General features: G+C 52.8%; 1 protein-coding gene and 1 long non-coding RNA gene across 4 annotated transcripts; one reads left to right on the forward strand and one right to left on the reverse strand.

The window, feature by feature from the left end:
• Positions 1-191: 191 nt before the first annotated feature.
• TNFRSF1A (TNF receptor superfamily member 1A) lies at positions 192-12,998 on the reverse strand. 3 transcript variants are annotated; one of them, XM_039218400.1, is made up of 10 exons: positions 12,602-12,998; positions 4,890-5,043; positions 4,525-4,653; positions 4,140-4,289; positions 3,830-3,908; positions 2,218-2,291; positions 1,982-2,089; positions 1,636-1,664; positions 1,192-1,465; positions 192-1,089 (listed from the first exon to the last, which is right to left on the reverse strand). In XM_039218400.1, the coding sequence occupies exons 1-10, from the start codon at positions 12,638-12,640 to the stop codon at positions 776-778; spliced, it is 1,350 nt and encodes a 449-aa protein (XP_039074331.1). In that variant the 5' UTR covers positions 12,641-12,998; the 3' UTR covers positions 192-775. The 3 variants fall into 3 exon arrangements, with proteins under 3 accessions (XP_039074331.1, XP_039074333.1, XP_039074332.1); XM_039218402.1 differs by lacking the exon at positions 12,602-12,998 and adding an exon at positions 12,210-12,509; XM_039218401.1 differs by lacking the exon at positions 12,602-12,998 and adding an exon at positions 12,106-12,179.
• LOC120221152 lies at positions 2,041-2,572 on the forward strand. The gene is made up of 3 exons (XR_005525740.1): positions 2,041-2,106; positions 2,292-2,312; positions 2,506-2,572. It is a non-coding gene; the product is annotated as an uncharacterized LOC120221152 (long non-coding RNA).
• Positions 12,999-15,427: the final 2,429 nt, after the last annotated feature.

The raw sequence follows: 15,427 nt of genomic DNA on the forward strand, positions 1-15,427 counted from the left end.
CTAGATGAAGTTGGGAAGAAAGAGAACCTGACGAGGAAGGGGTCGCAGCAGCACTGCTCCTTTGTCAGTGGGCATCATGGCGGAGTGTCTGGCCCAAGCTCAGGGCTCTTCCCAGCCCACCCCATCAGAATCCCGGGGTCTCTGCCCCAGCCTCCCACCCCCCGACCCCCCCACTCAGAAGGACCACCCCGTTCAGGAGCAGAGCTTTAATTCCAGAGTTTTAGTGTATTTACAAGAATCCACAGCTCCAGCTGGCCGCCCCGTTGTTCTGTGCCTGCCCTGCCTTCGGACACATCAGCTCATTCTGTGCTTGTCCAGGCAGAGGGGTGCCCAGTCTCTATTAGTGTAACATAACTGATAAAAAAAAAAAGGTTGCTTATCTATTGTGACAACGGCCTAGAGACCAACCAGAGGCCCCTAAGCTCCCTTGCTGGGTTTTCCAAACCCAATGTGGGTGATGAGGCACGGCGCCCCTCATCTCTACAACCACGGGCTTGGGCTCCTGGCATACTCAGCCTCTCTCTCTCATGACCACACACGCACACATCTGTCACACACACAAGGCTGACCCTCCGGCAGTGCTCCAAAAACGGAGAAAATCTGTACACTGAGGGAGTAGCACCGAGTAGGTGGCTGCCAGTTGATGCCTGCCCCTCCAAGTCCCTCGTCCATAAGGAGGGGATCCGGAGGGTATCTCGCGCCGTCCTTCTGGGCCGCCCCGCCTTCTGGGAGGCAGCAGTCCTCAGAGCAGGCCCTCCCGGGGCGGGGCGGGGCCTCACCGGAGGAGGCGGGGCGAGAGCGAGGCGGGGGCGCACAGCGCCTCCTCGATGTCCTCCAGGCAGCCGAGCAGGTCCATGTCGCGGAGCACGCGGCCCAGCAGCTCCAGCGTGGCCTCGCGTCGTGGCGTGCGCCGCCGCCAGGCAGCCAGCATGCTGTAGTGCGCCTCGCGCAGGCAGCGCCCGTTCTCCAGCTCCAGCCGCTCGATCTCGTGCTCGCTCAGCCCCAGCCGCCGCACGAACTCCTTCCAGCGCAACGGGGGCACGCCATCCACCACGGCGTACAGCGTCGCGGGGTCCGAGGGATCCGCGGCTGCGAGGAAGCGGAAGCTGGGCGGGGAGCCGCGGGGCCCTCCCGCGCACGCGCCCTCCAGGAGCTCCACCCACCTGCCCCGGCTAGGAGCTGGGAACTCACCTTCTGCGCGCTGAGTGTGGGGGCTGTCCTCCCACTTCTGAACTGCGGTGGCGATGGGGGTGGAGGCGGGAGCCGCCGTGAGGATGGGGCCAGCCCCCTGGTAGGATGGGGCCATCTTTCTGGAGACGGATGCAGCCCTGAAGTTAGACCACTCACAAGGAGTGAAGATGGAGCTGGGGGTGAAGGTGGAGCTGGGGGTGGGGGAGCTGGGGGTGAAGGTGGAGCTGGGGATGGGACTGAAGCCTGGGGCTGTGGCCAGGGGCTGAGGCTCCCCCTGAAAGAGAGAAGGCACAGCTTTAGTGAAGGAGAGGACAAGCGGCCGGAACCTTCTTTATTCTGGAGAGGGGCTGGAATTAGGGGTGACCCAGGGTCGTTTAGCTATTACAAGATTGTAGTGGACAATCAGCAGGAAAGATTGGGGCTAGGTTCCTGGTTTCATCTTACCTCTTTTGTAGGTGTTGCTTTCCCACAAACTGAAAAAAAAGAAACCAAGCGTCACAAATCTCACTTCCTCTCTCAGCCCTGGAGCCCATACCGGGGCTGGCCCTCGGGACTTGTGGTGACATGCTTCAAGTCCAAAGTGGCCCCAGGGACGAGAGACCTACTGATGCATTGTGACCTCTCACAAGCCATCAGGGCCACCTCCTGCCAACGGGGGTGGGGGGGGGGTTCTCGGCAGCAAATGAAGGGGACACTCCTCATTTCCCTCCATGCTGATCCAAGGCACCCGCTCAGCCCCCTCCCACATCCCCCTGCCGAGCACACCTTCCCCTGCCGAGGCCCCACTCACCAATGGAGAAGAGCTTGGGCTTCCACCGTTGGCGGCACATTAAAGCAATGGAGAAGGATAAAATGCAAATACCAAAGAAGATCACCAGAGGCAGCAGCACTGTGGTGCCTGGAGACAAAAGACAGGTTGTAGTCTGAGGAGAGGGAAAGCTGGAGGGGCAGGGCTAGCTGGGTAGGTGGAGGGGCAAGGATTAGGAGAGAGCAGGTGAGCATGGGAACCAGGTTATTTCTCCTCACCTGGGTCCTGCGGGTCCTTAACAGTTTCCGAGATGGGTACACACAACTTCATGCACTCTGTGTTTTTCTTACAGCTAAAAGAAGAGACCGCACAGGTGAATAGGGGCCCTCCCATAAGAGGAAGACTGGAGGCGGGGGGGGGGGGGGGGGCGGAGAAGAAAACTCCACACTGCTGGAAATTCTCTGCTTTACAGACATTTTAGCTATCTCTTGATATAATGGAAATTAAAACCTCTCCTGACGCAGAGGAATGAAACACAAGCTAATCCCAAAATCATTTCATTTTAGAACTGGAAGTAATCTCGAGGAGGCTGTGTAGAAAAAGTAATTCAAAGCAGTCAAGGGCACGGTATGAATTCCAGTCCATTCATTGGCTGGCAGTGTGACTCCAAGCAAGTCATTTAACCTCTAAGCCTCAGTTGGCTCATCAATAAAATAAGACTCTTACCCACCTGTCGGAATTGAGGAGTAAGTGAGATCATTGTGCCTGACATATAGGAAGCGCTCAATAAATGGTGGCTGACACTGGGTTGTTGTGAGAAACCCATGGCAAAGAGAGGTCGGAGAGCTTTTTCTTGAGATGACACTGATAGTGACAATCCCTGACTTTGTGGAGACAGGTCAAACATGCATGTGAAAATTTTAAAAATACTTATTATTGGGGGCAGCCAGAGAACACTCTCGAACAAGCACATCTTCCCCAGCTGGGAGCTGTCACTGGGCAGCAGGAGTAATGAGAACTCCATGCGGGGCTAGAAGGAACTTGGGATGGTCAGTCCTCAGCAGGAAGAGGCACTTCCGCCCACCTCACAAGCCCAGTGAGAACCACATGGAATGAATGTTAAAAAGTCTTTGAAGGAGAAGAGAAGACACTTAGTAGAAAAAGAAAACAAATAGTTTGGTGTTACTTTGTGGCTGTATGACTTTGCCACGTGGATGTCATTATCCTTACTTTAAAGGTAAGAAAACTAAGGCTCAGAGATGCCAAGTAACTTGCCCAAGGTCACATATAAGTGGCTAGGCCGAAATTGAAACCCAGGTCAGATGAACTTTTAGACCCCTCAGAGTTCCTTCTTTGAGTATGCAAGAACAGCCTCCGTGGAGCCAAAAGAAGTGAGGAGGCCTGAACAGAGACTGGGGAAGAAATACCACATCGCATCAAAGATGCCATCACTAATAAGCACCATTATTTACACACTACATACACACACACACAGAGCTGCCAGTTAAACCATGATATATCATCAATTGGAAGATGCAGTCTGACTTCAGAGACATGAAAATGTGCGTCCTAGAATCAATGAACTATAGGAGACCTTGTCATCCCCAAATCCAAAGGTCTAAGTTCAAAGAACTGCAAGTCCATGGAGTATGAGCCTCTATTCCCAAAGACTTCTTCAGATTTTAGGAACAATTCTGGCAGGGGGTGGGGGGAGGAAGAAGGACCGTCTGGTGTTTTGACACTGTCAACCACTCAAACAGCCAGTAAGAACCAGAGCATCCTGGGCTGTCTCCCTTGCCCTGCTGGTAGCTCTCACCTGCAGCCACCCTATCCCCCCTGCCGAAGCCCACTCACCCCATTCCGTGCCCAGCAGCTGGCGGCGATACTCACTTAGCACAAGAGACGCATTCATTCTTTCTTAGAAAGAAGCCCGCGTGGCAGGTGCATACAGTGTCCTGTCTCTCCTTGCCTGTGGGCAGAGATGCAGTACACTCAAGAAGGGGCACCCTGCACCAAGGACCACAGGGACAGCTAGGAGGGGCGGGGGGGTAGATGGCCAGAGTGGTCCCACAGACTTAGGGAGTGGGAAGGAGAGGAAGTGTGGGGTCAGGGGGCTGGGGTACAGGAAGGCAGAGACCCTCCTGAGACAGGGCCCACCCTGGGGCGGGGAGGGGGCTGGGCTCGGGAGAGCTGTGCTCACAGGAGATGTGCACTGTGCCATTGAGGCAGAGGCTGCAGTTGAGGCACTGGAAATGGGTTTCACTCCAGTAATACCGGTACTGGTTCTCCCTGCAGCCACATACGGTGTCCCGGTACACTGTGCAAGAAGAAATCTCCACCTGGTACATTTCTGGAGAGGGGAGGAGACAGGGTGTGAGCGCCCACCACCACCACCACCACCACCACAGTGTGTATCTTTCTCTGTATGCATGCCCGCACCCCTGCACTCGACTATGCACACACATTCCTGCCCCCAGCCGCCAGCAGAGACGTGTTTGCCCTCACACACACACAGGCGAGCACGCTGCTCTAACATATCCACCTGACCTTCCATTTAGAGCCCTGGCCAACCTCCTGAGACTTACCTTTTCGGCATTTGGAGCAGCTAAGGCACTGTCTGAGGTAGTTCTCTGAAGCAGTAAATGTGCCGTTTTCACATTCTCTGCAGTCCGTGTCCAGCCCTGGGCCCTCACAGTCATTGTACAAGTAGGTCCCTGTGATGGAGGATCAGTTAGGCTGCAGCGGGAACTCCAGGAAGGAGCTCCATGCTAGAGAGAACAGCCACGAGTCTGTAAGAGAGGAAATAAGGGAGAAAATCCCAGCCCAGAAGAGGCAGCAAAGTTAGGAGATTGGAGGTCAGAGACCCCCAGGTTCTAGAATATCTGGAAAAAGCACAGGAAGAAGCAGGACCCCATAACTGAGGAGAGTCAGTGTTCCCACTTTCGCCTACCTTTGTGACACTTCGTACAGCAAATGGAATTATTTTGAGGGTGAAGATATTTTCCATGGGGACACAGAACAGCTCTCTTCTCCCGGTCCCTGAGGTGAGGGACAAGTCCAGTAACCCCTAAAGGGTATATTTCCACCATCAGAGCCAGGAGCACCTGGGGAAGAATCAGAGGAGAGACTATCAGGAGAGGGAGGGTGGGAACCTTCAAGGTAGAAAGTTCAAAGCCTTCCCAGCTCAAGTCCTTTCTCGGTGGAACACTGCCCCCGGGCCATTCCCGCTCAAGGTCAATGTTCTTCCTCTAAGCTTAGACAGCTGGCCCCACGTGATCTAGTGCTTAATTCTTCTCCAGTTGTTCTGTGTACTAATTTTTTGTCCCTCTAAGCTAAGACTGGTAGACCCCAGGCCTGCACTGTATTTTATCCTTATTTCCCCATAGCAACTAACAATGCTGGACACAGAGCTGGTGTTTAAGGAATGTTTTGTGGGGGTTTTTTTGTTTTGTTTGGTTTTGTTTTGTTTTTTATCAGGAACTGGCAGGTTACCTCAATTGGGGCCCTTACTTCCAACAAGGAGCCCTAAGGATACGGGTGGTGTTTCTCCTAGGTGCTATGTTCACAGTGTGTTCACTTTGTAAAACATCCACAGAGGTGAGCAGTTAGGATCTGTTCACTTCCTGGATTGCGTAATACCAGTAGAAAGGGCTTTTTTATATAAAATCAGATTGGAGGGCAGCAAAGTTAGGAGACTGGATGGCTCAGTTGGTTAGAGCGTCCTACTAGACTCGGTTTCGGCTCAAGTCACGATCACACGGTTCGTGAGTTCGATCCCCAGGTCCAGCTCTGCACTGTCAGAACAGAGTCCGCTTGGGATAGAATTCTCTCCCTCTCCCTCTTTCTCTGCCCCTCCCCTACTTGCACATGCTCTCTTTCTTTCTCTCAAAATAAATAAACAAATAAATAAATAAACAATAAAAACTTTAAAAATAAAATCAGACTGGTGCAGAAGTAAGTGACATTTCTGTGGGCACCATGGGTAGGGAGTGAGCAAAAGCAAGAGTTTCTTTATAAATCTGTATCAAAACCTCACTCAGGAGTCTGCCCTCAGACCTCATGTGCATCCCCTTCCACCACTAAATCTGCACAAATACCCCAGGTTGGCCAGGGCAAACAGGTGGGGGAGTAAAAGGGAAAGTTCCAGACTGGGAATGAGGCAGATGATTGACAAAGTTTAGGCACAGACAGGAGTGGACAAAGGCATGTAGGTTACATACAACCAGAGCTGGCTCAAATGAAGTCAGGAGCTGAGGGTGGGCGGGGAAGTCCTGAAGCCCTGGGCACACCGGGGTGGGGGTGGGGGGCATTTTGGGAGGCACGCTTTACAGCCTCGGGGCAAGCCCACAGCAGCTGAATCACTCGCCCAGTTCTGGCTTCAGAGCCAAGGAGTCAATGCTGAGCTCCAACCTAGACTTTGTTCCTTAATCAGCCTCTTCTGGCTTTCCCTGGGTCTTGATTTTTTTTTCCCCTCTGCTATAAGAGCCGCTTCATGTAAAGATAAGAGGATGTCCTCAAAGTGTGTTAAAATTGGGGGAAAATAGACTAATCAGATCACAGAAACCCCAGTCCGGAACAGGAGAGCGCGGCAGCCCACACCCCGGTACGCAGGCAGGGAGGCCAGGCTGTGCCCTGAGTCACCCTCTGGGAGACGCTGCAGCCTGGAAGCTGGAGCCTCAGCCACAATCAGAAGCCACACTGAGAAACAGAGCAGCAGTCGTGGCAGGGCTGCGCCCCCCTACTCAGAGGGCAGCCCCCTTCCTGGGCCACTCCAGCACTGCCATCTCCCCTGAACACGACTGGGGTGTCCAGGACAAACAGGAAGAATCCGGGTGGTTATGGGAAGAACTTCTCAATCTTGAAATTGTGACTCCTTTCCCCGAAGAAGAGCTCTCAGGACATAAGGTTACTGACACTTGGAATTCCATGCAGGGCTCTGTCCCGTAGGAGCAAAGCCAACCAGCAGAGACAGAGTCAGGACAAAAACTTGGGGGTCCCAGTTCCCCCTGACAGGCTTGGTGGGGAGCCTTTCAGGGGTCACTGGCCTGTGAGAAATAAACTTCCCAGGAGAGAGGGAGGGAGAGAGGCTTTTTCAAGCCTAGCGTCCTCCTCCCTCTCCAGCACTTTGGGGGTTAAGTCAGATCCGGGAAAGGGAAATCTTTTCCCAGCAACTCCGCCCAGTGACTCAGGCCAGGGAGGGAGGGCATCTAGGGGAAGGGACTGAGAACCAGCAGCTTCCCCAGCTCCTCAAGGGTCATGAGTCAGCACGAAGGCTGAAGGGACCAGCCAGCAATTAGGACCCCCTCTAAGCCCTTTCTCCTGTGGGCCAGGCTCTCCTTCCAACCCCCACTCGGAGTACACTTCTTCCCCCCTCCCCCTCAAAAGAGCCGGCTGTGGACCCCTGTCCCACTTGGCCCACATATTTTGGGAAATGGCTCCCTCTCCCATTCCATCCCAAAGGGAAGTCTCCTCAACCCCTGGCTTCCTCCCAGCGGGTCACTATCCGCCCCCACGGAGGGGCCACTCAGCAATTACCGGCCCCTCAGCATCCTTCCTTTAGACCAGGCCCCACCCTGGCTCCTCCTCCCCATCCAACCAGTCCCCAAACGACCAGCCCTTTCCCTGGAATCTCACAGGACCCCCCTGACACTCCCCAGTTCCAAAAGGAAGCAAACTAAGGCTGCCCTCCCACCCGGGGTTCACTGCATTCCCACAGCCTGGCTCGTTCTGGCCAGTTGGGTTGGGTTTGGGGACCTCCCTGGGGTCCCCAAACAATCCTTAGGAATTAAGGCAAGTTCTGAATCTCCACAGCCCTTCCACCCAAGTCCAGTGGCAGCACAGGAAAAACTCCAGAGCCCTGAACGCCCACTTCCAGGAGTAAGGGGGCAGGCACGAAGGGATGTAAGACAGCCAGCAGGACTTCCCAGGTGGCTCATAGCCCCCAGCAGGGCCCAGCCAGCCTGCTCTGACCCCTCCTAGCTGCTCTGACCCCTCCTAGCCAGGGCCTCAGGTCCCCACCAGTCAGCACCAGCCGGCTCCCCTCCCGGGAGGGGAGGTGTCCAGGCAGCTGCACCTTGCAGCTGAATTAGGGAGTGAGCTCTGAGGGCAAAGACCCTGGCCAGCCTGCACCTGTTGCCTGGAGCAGGGGAAGGGCAGGAAGCTGGGAGGTGCCTGGGGAGAGACAGTTGAGGGGGTGGCCCAGCACCCCTCCAACTCCCCCACAACTTCCGCCTGGGGAGACTTTAAAGTGAGACTTCCTGTACCAGGGCTGCAGAGGGGGCGGAGAGGATGAGAGCAGAGCGACCCTGTGGTCTAACCCTGACCCGGCACCTCGTGACCTAGCTGTGCCCTTCTCCTGCATTAATTTGTTCATTAAATTAAAATGTGTTTGTCTTTTAATGTCAACTTTCAGGGAGCTTATGACAGCTTCTCCTCTAAGAGCTTGGGTGAGACCCCACCTCTCTCCTCTGAAGCCTTCCATTAATGCTACTTCCTCCGCTCAAGCTCATTAGATGCTCAGCCCCCTGTGAACTTCTATAACAGAAATTAACTATATTACTTTTGGCTCTTATTATAATTATCCTGGGTGTGTAGATATGATCTCCCCAAACAGACCAGAAACTCTATGAGATGAGCAATCAGTAAGAGTGTGTGTGGTCAGAGATGGGTTTTATCATCCTGGTTATCTTCTCAGCCCCCAAAACCAAAGGAGCATAATAAGCATGGATTGACTGGCCAATCTAATGACTCCTCTGTCTTCCACTCCAGTTGAAGCCAATGACTCCCAGAGAGGGAAGTCGAGAGGCAGTGCTCCCATGAAGGAACACACTCATCTCCAGGGGAGAGTTGTCAAACGATACCCACTCCTTCCCACACACATGCACATACATGCACACCCCCTCACTGGAGAGTTTGATGAGTGTTTCTCTCCTTTTGAGCATCGCTGGTGACTGAATGCTGCACGTGTGAATGTTCCAAAGGCAGATAAGAGTTTGAGAAGCCCTGCTCTAGTCTGTTAGGTACTTCATTTGGCTATTCCCAGACCTTCAACATGCCCCAAACTCAGTTCATCAATCTCCTGGTCTAGACAAATGTCACACCACCAAGTTCTCAACACCCACAGTGCCGAAAGCTTTTCCACCCTTCTCTCCTAAGGCCCCCGCCCCCCCTCCCCCATCCCGATACTGTGACCATCCGGCCTGTCAGTTCATCTCGCCAGTCCTTCTTCCATGATCTCTCAGTCCTGTCCATAACCATGGGTTGCCTCACACTTGCATTATTGCAACTGTCTTCCAGCTGATTGCCGAGCCACCAGCCTCTCCTCCAATCCATTTTATCTGAGTTCACGCTTCAACTTGCACCCAAATGCGTGGGAATCTCCCTCTCCAGAGCCTGACCTCAAACATCGGTTCCACACAAGTCATTCCTTCCCTGTGTGAGTACTTGCAGATGTACCTCACTGCTATTCTGAACACGTTCTCAGCTGACATGGGCCCTTCAGAGAACTGTTTCTGAATGAATGAGTGAATGAATGAATGAATAAATGAGTGAATTCCTCTACCTGGGACCATATTCAAGAGTCTCTCTTCCTCCTCTCTCCCATTCCCTCCAATTTTCTCATTCTCACATCTTCTTGTTCCTCAACATGGTCCTTCCACTCCAGTCAAGGTGTTCAGCTTCCTGCCACCATCACCCCCAACACAAAATCCCACCTCTCCATTCCCTTACTCTCCCTCAAACCAGTCTCCCTTCTTTCTAGCCATGCTGCCAGTCAATGACTTCAAATCTCAACTCTAAATCCACTTTTCTATGAGGCTTTCCCTTCCTCATTCCATCTGACCAATGCTTGTTCCTTGATTCATTCAAGAGTTAGGGAACACCACGTAGGCACCAAGTCCCATATAGCTGCTAGGGACCTAGAATGAATACACGCTGCTCACGCTATCAAGCTCTCAGCTGGGTCAGAGACAATCCATTCATTGTAGGCCCTGTGGGCTAGGTGGGAGGGGCTCCTGGGGCACGGACACCAGAGATGAGGTCTGCTAAGCAAGCAAAGGCAGCTGGATGATGCTCATTCCCTTCCCTGGTCCTGCTTCCCGTCCGTGTTCCAGCGCACCACATCAAAACGCTTTTGTGGATATTCTCCCCACACTGTTCTGAAATCATTTTTTTGCTGTAAGCCATCTTTGCCCCCAGACTACAAGCTCTTTGAGAACAGCAAAGCCCTAGGAGCACTGTCACACTCTCTCCTGTATTCTTCCCCACGACCTCCCCCCCACACACGCACACACACTCTGGTGTGCTCAGTATTGCCCGGTGACTGGTGAGCAATTGAAAACAGCTCAGCCCTTTCATTCCTACTGTTTCCCCTCCAGCTCCAAGCTGACCTTGGGTCCCTTCTCAGCCAACCTCCTACCTGCCATCCTCCGGCCCAGCCACCAGGCACTTTCCTTTATCTGGTCAGGCCACCTGTACCCTCTGTTTGCCAAACACATAATTACCACCATACTAACAACACAAATCTAACGTTTATTGAGTGCTTTCTATACCTTACTCCTCTACGAGACTGTAGACTCCATGGGGGCAGAGATTTTGTTCACTGCTGTAATCCCAGCACTTAAAATAACGCCCAGCAGAGACCCAGTACTTAATAATTTGAAGACCTAACATACAGCTGACCCTTGAACAACGCAGAGGTTAGAATCAACGGCGTCCCCCATTTAATCACAAATCCACATACAACTTTTGACTCCCCCAAAACTTAAGTAATAGCCTCCTGTTGACTGGAAGCCTTCCCGATAACATCACAATCGATTAGCACATATTTTGTATGTTATCTGTATTATATACTGCATTCTTTTAAGAAATTATGCTAGAGAAAAGCAAATGTTACTAAGAACATTATAAAAAGAAAATATATTCACAGTACTGTGTTTAATGGGGGTAAAATCCACGTACAAGTGGACCTGCGCAGTTTAAACCCGTGTTTGTTCAAGGGTCAACTGTGTTACAATTTAATCTTCAAAACAATATTAGGAAGTAGCGACTATTACATCCATTTTAGAGATAAAGAAACTAAGACATGAAAGGTTCTGTAGTCTGCTCAAGTTCAGGCAGCTAGTCTGTGAGGGAGCCAGGATTTGAATCCAAGTGATGTACCCCCAAAGAGAGAAGAGAAGACAAGGCAGCCGGATGGGGGCTGAGGGAGTCTGGGAGAAGGACAGGCTTGAGAGAAGTCAAGAGACAGGCTGGGGAGGGGCACCTGGGTGGCTCAGTCCGTTGAGTGTCCGACTTTGCTCAGGTCATGATCTCACGATTTGTGAGTTTGAGCCCCATGTTGGGCTCTGTGCTGGCAGCTTGGAGCCTGGAGCCTCCATCAGATTGTATGTCTCTGTCTCTCTCTCAATAATAAACAAAAATGAAAAAAAGAGAGAGAGAGAGAGACAGGCTGGGGAGAAGGGGGTGAGACAGTGAGGAGAACAGTAAGAACTCAGATTGAGAGAGGTGCTGCGTGGGGAATCAGGGTCTGGAAATGGGGACTCCCAGCAGAAAAGAGAGGGAGAGGAAGGAACTTGGGAGCAAAAGTTTCAAAAAGGAGACTTCTGGGAAAACTGACAGAAAAGGAAGAAATGGTTAGGAGAGACACGACAAGACCCAGAGGAGAGGAGAGTGGGGAGGGCAGGGACCCTGGAGAAACTGGCCAATGCGGGCCAGGAAAATCCACCCAACTATGTGGGGGAGAGGGGCTCACGGTATCGCACAGACTGGCTCCAGGACATGCAGGGAAATCAAGGATACATTGAAACAAGCCTGAGGCACAAGAAAGGGACATTTTCCAGTGACGAAAACAACTTTCTACCAACTTCCCCAAACTGATCTGTAGAAGAAGAAACCAAGGGATTGTTGTTTGGGTCTGCGGGGAGGGGGCTGAAGGCTGGCACAGCGTCGGGGACCAGGAGGAGGTGCTGGTAGCTGTCTAGGGTCAGTCCCTAGAGTCAGTGCGATGGAGGCCACCCGCCTAGAAGCTGAGCCAGAAGCAGAGGAGGGGGATGCCAGCAGGTGGGAGTCCTGGCCCTGGGGACCTCTCCACTGCCCCGTCCCTATCTCGCTCCCCCTCCACTCCCAAATAACCCCTCTCCAACACACGCACAGCGTCCCAAACTTACCCACCAACCCATCGCCGTTCCCGGACTCAGTTTCCCCCTTCACTAGCATCCAACTCCTACCCCCTGCCAAGGTTTGCCCAGCCAGGGCCCACGGGCAGCCTCACCTCTCCCAGCCGCACACACACCCGCTGGCCAGCTGGCCAGCTGACCAGAGGTCGGAACTCTGAATCATCTGGACTCTAAGTAGGCTAGGCGTCCTTCCACTCCTCTTCTTACCCCCCCGAAATGCGCCCGGCCCTTGGGGATCACCTGCCCCGCATTCCCGGCCACCCCCGGAGCCCAGCAAACTTCCACGGCTGTCCTCGGGTTCTCTTTCACCCGCCGCCCTGTCTCCGACTCGGCGCAGGCGTCTGAACGCGACCCCCGAACTTCTGGCCGAGTTTGAAGTCGCGCCAGGCCGGCGGAAGGTCGCGGCCCGGGACCAGGGCCCACTCCTGCGGGGCGGCGCCCTCCCCTCCCCCCACCCCGGCCCCTCGGCCCGCGGCCCGGCTCTCACCAATGGCGGCAGCAGGCCAGGCACGGTGGGGAGGCCCATGTCAGGCCAGTGCGGCTTCTCACTCCCCCATCAGGGCTCAGGCAGTGGCGGCGGCGGCGGAGCCCGGGATGCGCGGGGCCGGGAGGTCCCAAGAAGGGCGCGCGCGGGGAGAGGGGCGCTGGGCCGCCGCGGGGGAGGGGCTGGGGTGAAGCTCGCCGCCTGGTCCCAGAGACCTCACCCCCCGAAGGCCAGAGCCGGAGCCCGAGTCCTGAGAAGTAAGAGAAAACCAAAGCAGAGAGGAGAGTGGAGGTGGGAGGGAAGGGAGAGTGGCAGATGGGGTGTTGCAATTGCGGGACAGGAAGAGCCTGGGGGAGGAGACGGGAGGAGGCGGGAGGAGGGGGCGAAGGTCCTTAACCCTTCGTAGCTCAGTCAGAGGCGCCAGAGTCCCAGATGCAACAGCCTGGGGCCCCCAACCCACCCCTCCCGACCCAACCCCACGGTGCAATAAGCCCCTCCCTCCTCACCCCGTCACCCGACCTTCCGCACGTGAACAGCACTAGAGCGATTCAGGGCTTTGGAGTCCAGTTCACTGGGTCCCAGTTCAGAATCCTCTGCTTTTGAGCTGGATGGTCTTGGACAAATAACCTACACTCTGTGTGTCTGTTTTCCGATCATCTGTGAAATGGAGAGAGAGCCCCTCGCTCCTGGAGTTACTGTAAGGATTGACTGAGACAGGAAAGGTAAACATCTGATCCATAACAGGTAATCGGTATTCCTTAGGAGCTCTTCCCTTGTCCCGGGAGTTCTCCACCCACACCCTAATCTCCCCCTTAGCTGGGAATTTACCCCTCCAACCTGAACTCGGAGTGAACTCAAACCCTAGTTTTCTGCCCTCCCTGGCGCCCTGATACCCTCGCCCCAATCAGGTGTTCATTCACTCTCTGCCCGGCTGGGACCTCTAACTGCTGATGTGACTTTGCCACAAAAAAAAAAAAAAAAAAAACGGTGGCAAAATCTCCCCCAAGCCTCATTTATTAAGTGACAGTAACGATGCCTAGCCCACCTACGTGGGGAAAATGCTGTCATGAGGCTTGATGAGATCATTATTCGTGAAAATGCTTTGGAAATCACAGATATTTGATCAGGTATTACCAGTATATTCTCAGTGCCCCTTTCCCAAATACTCTGATACATTAATCCAGACTGACCTTAGACATAATCTACTGCAGCCTCTTGTTTTATAGATAAGAAAATCTGGGGACACACATGGCATGTTCTCTGCACAGCCAGCTGAAACCCCCGAGCCCCAGCTTCAGTCCAAGGTCCCATTTTGCTATGATAGACACATTGCCACTTTTCTATCTGTCCCCTTGAGTCAGACACCACACTCTGACTCTGGGTATTTCATGCCACCCCATTTGTGCAGGATATCTCCCAGATGAATCCCACAGCAAGGGTACAAGGTTCACCCAAATATCCTGTAGGCACAATGACTTTCACTATACCCCTTTCAGGCCTGAGGTCCTCCATCTGCTGAGGTTGCTAGAAATGCAGGGAGACTGCAGGGGTGAGGTCCAAGGTCTTTCTGGCTTGGAATCAGAGCTCCTGGTTCCCTTTCCCCTTGATCTACCAGCTGACCCCACACCTTAGACTCCACACTCCCTGGCTCTCCCTGGCCTCCCCTCTTTGAGCCCAAGAGCAGGGCATCTGTAGATGAGAATGGAACTCAGATGTCTCCCACCTCTCTCTGGCTGACTTCACTCCACTCCATTCTCCAGCTTCTGGAGAAGGAAGTGTTTACCATATATTAAGCATTCAGTAAGTGGTAGCAATGTTAAGAGTTGCACAATTAGGGGCGCCTGAGTAGCTCAGTTGGTTAAGCAGTAGACTTGGCTCAGGTCACCATCTCACGGTTTGTGAGTTCGAGCCCCGTATCAGGCTCTGTGCTAACAGCTCTGCTTCAGATTCTGTGTCTCCCTCTCTCTCTGCCTCTCCCCCACTCACACTCTGTCTCTCTGTCAAAAATAAACAATTTTTAAATTTAAAAAAAAGAGTTGCACAATTAATAACTTTAATGTCCTAATTCTTAGTGTTACAAGGAATTTTTAATAGTCTGTGTCAACTGTCAAAGCCATTATATGTGGGGCGCCTGGATGGTTCAGTCGGATAGATGTCCAACTTTGGCTCAGGTCATGATCTCACGGCCCGTGGGTTTGAGCCCCGCATCGGGCTCTGTGCTGACAGCTCAGAGCCTGGAGCCTATTTCAGATTCTGTTTCTCCCTCTCTCTCTGCCCCTCCCCAGCTCATCCTCTCTGTCTCAAAACTAAGTAAAAGTTAAAAAAAAATTTTTTTAACATTATATGTAGCCTGGCACAAAAAGAGAGTTTCTTTCATTGTTTAGGATAAATGTGTATTTACTTTAAATTTTGAAAAATGTGGTATTAAATTGTTCAATAAAATTCTGTTTTAAAAAAATGGTTTGGGGCACCTGGGTGGCTCAGATGGTTAAGCAACTGACTTCAGCTCAGGTCATGATCTCATGGTTTGTGGGTTCAAGCCCTGTGTTGGGCTCTGTGCTGACAGCTCAGACCCTGGAGCCTGCTTCAGATTCTGTGTCTCCCTCTCTCTCTGCTCCTCCCCTACTCCTTCTCTGTCTCTCTGTGTGTCTCAAAAATAAGTAAACATTTTTTTTAAAAATGGTGAGGGATGGGTGTTGGTAGGAATATGAAAGGCTGGGTTGGCTCAGTAGGAAGAGCGTGCAACTCTTGATCTCCAGGTCATGAGTTCAAGTCCTATGTTGGGTATATATATATATATTTTAGTAAAAAAATAAATAAAAACTTTTA

Source organism: Hyaena hyaena, unplaced genomic scaffold (genome assembly GCF_003009895.1).
Source record: "Hyaena hyaena isolate Hyena2069 unplaced genomic scaffold, ASM300989v1 scaffold_760, whole genome shotgun sequence".
NCBI classification, from domain to species: Eukaryota; Metazoa; Chordata; class Mammalia; order Carnivora; family Hyaenidae; genus Hyaena; species Hyaena hyaena.

Bases quoted from the DNA above. Each gene is read 5' to 3' on its own strand.
- TNFRSF1A (XM_039218400.1), bottom strand. From the start codon at position 12,640: ATGGGCCTCCCCACCGTGCCTGGCCTGCTGCCGCCATTG. The intron at 3,909-4,139 runs GTGAGCACAGCT...CTCTGCCCACAG, and splicing joins TGGCACAGTGCACATCTCCT to GCAAGGAGAGACAGGACACT. The intron at 1,665-1,981 runs GTGAGTGGGGCC...CTTTTTTTTCAG, and splicing joins GCCCAAGCTCTTCTCCATTG to TTTGTGGGAAAGCAACACCT.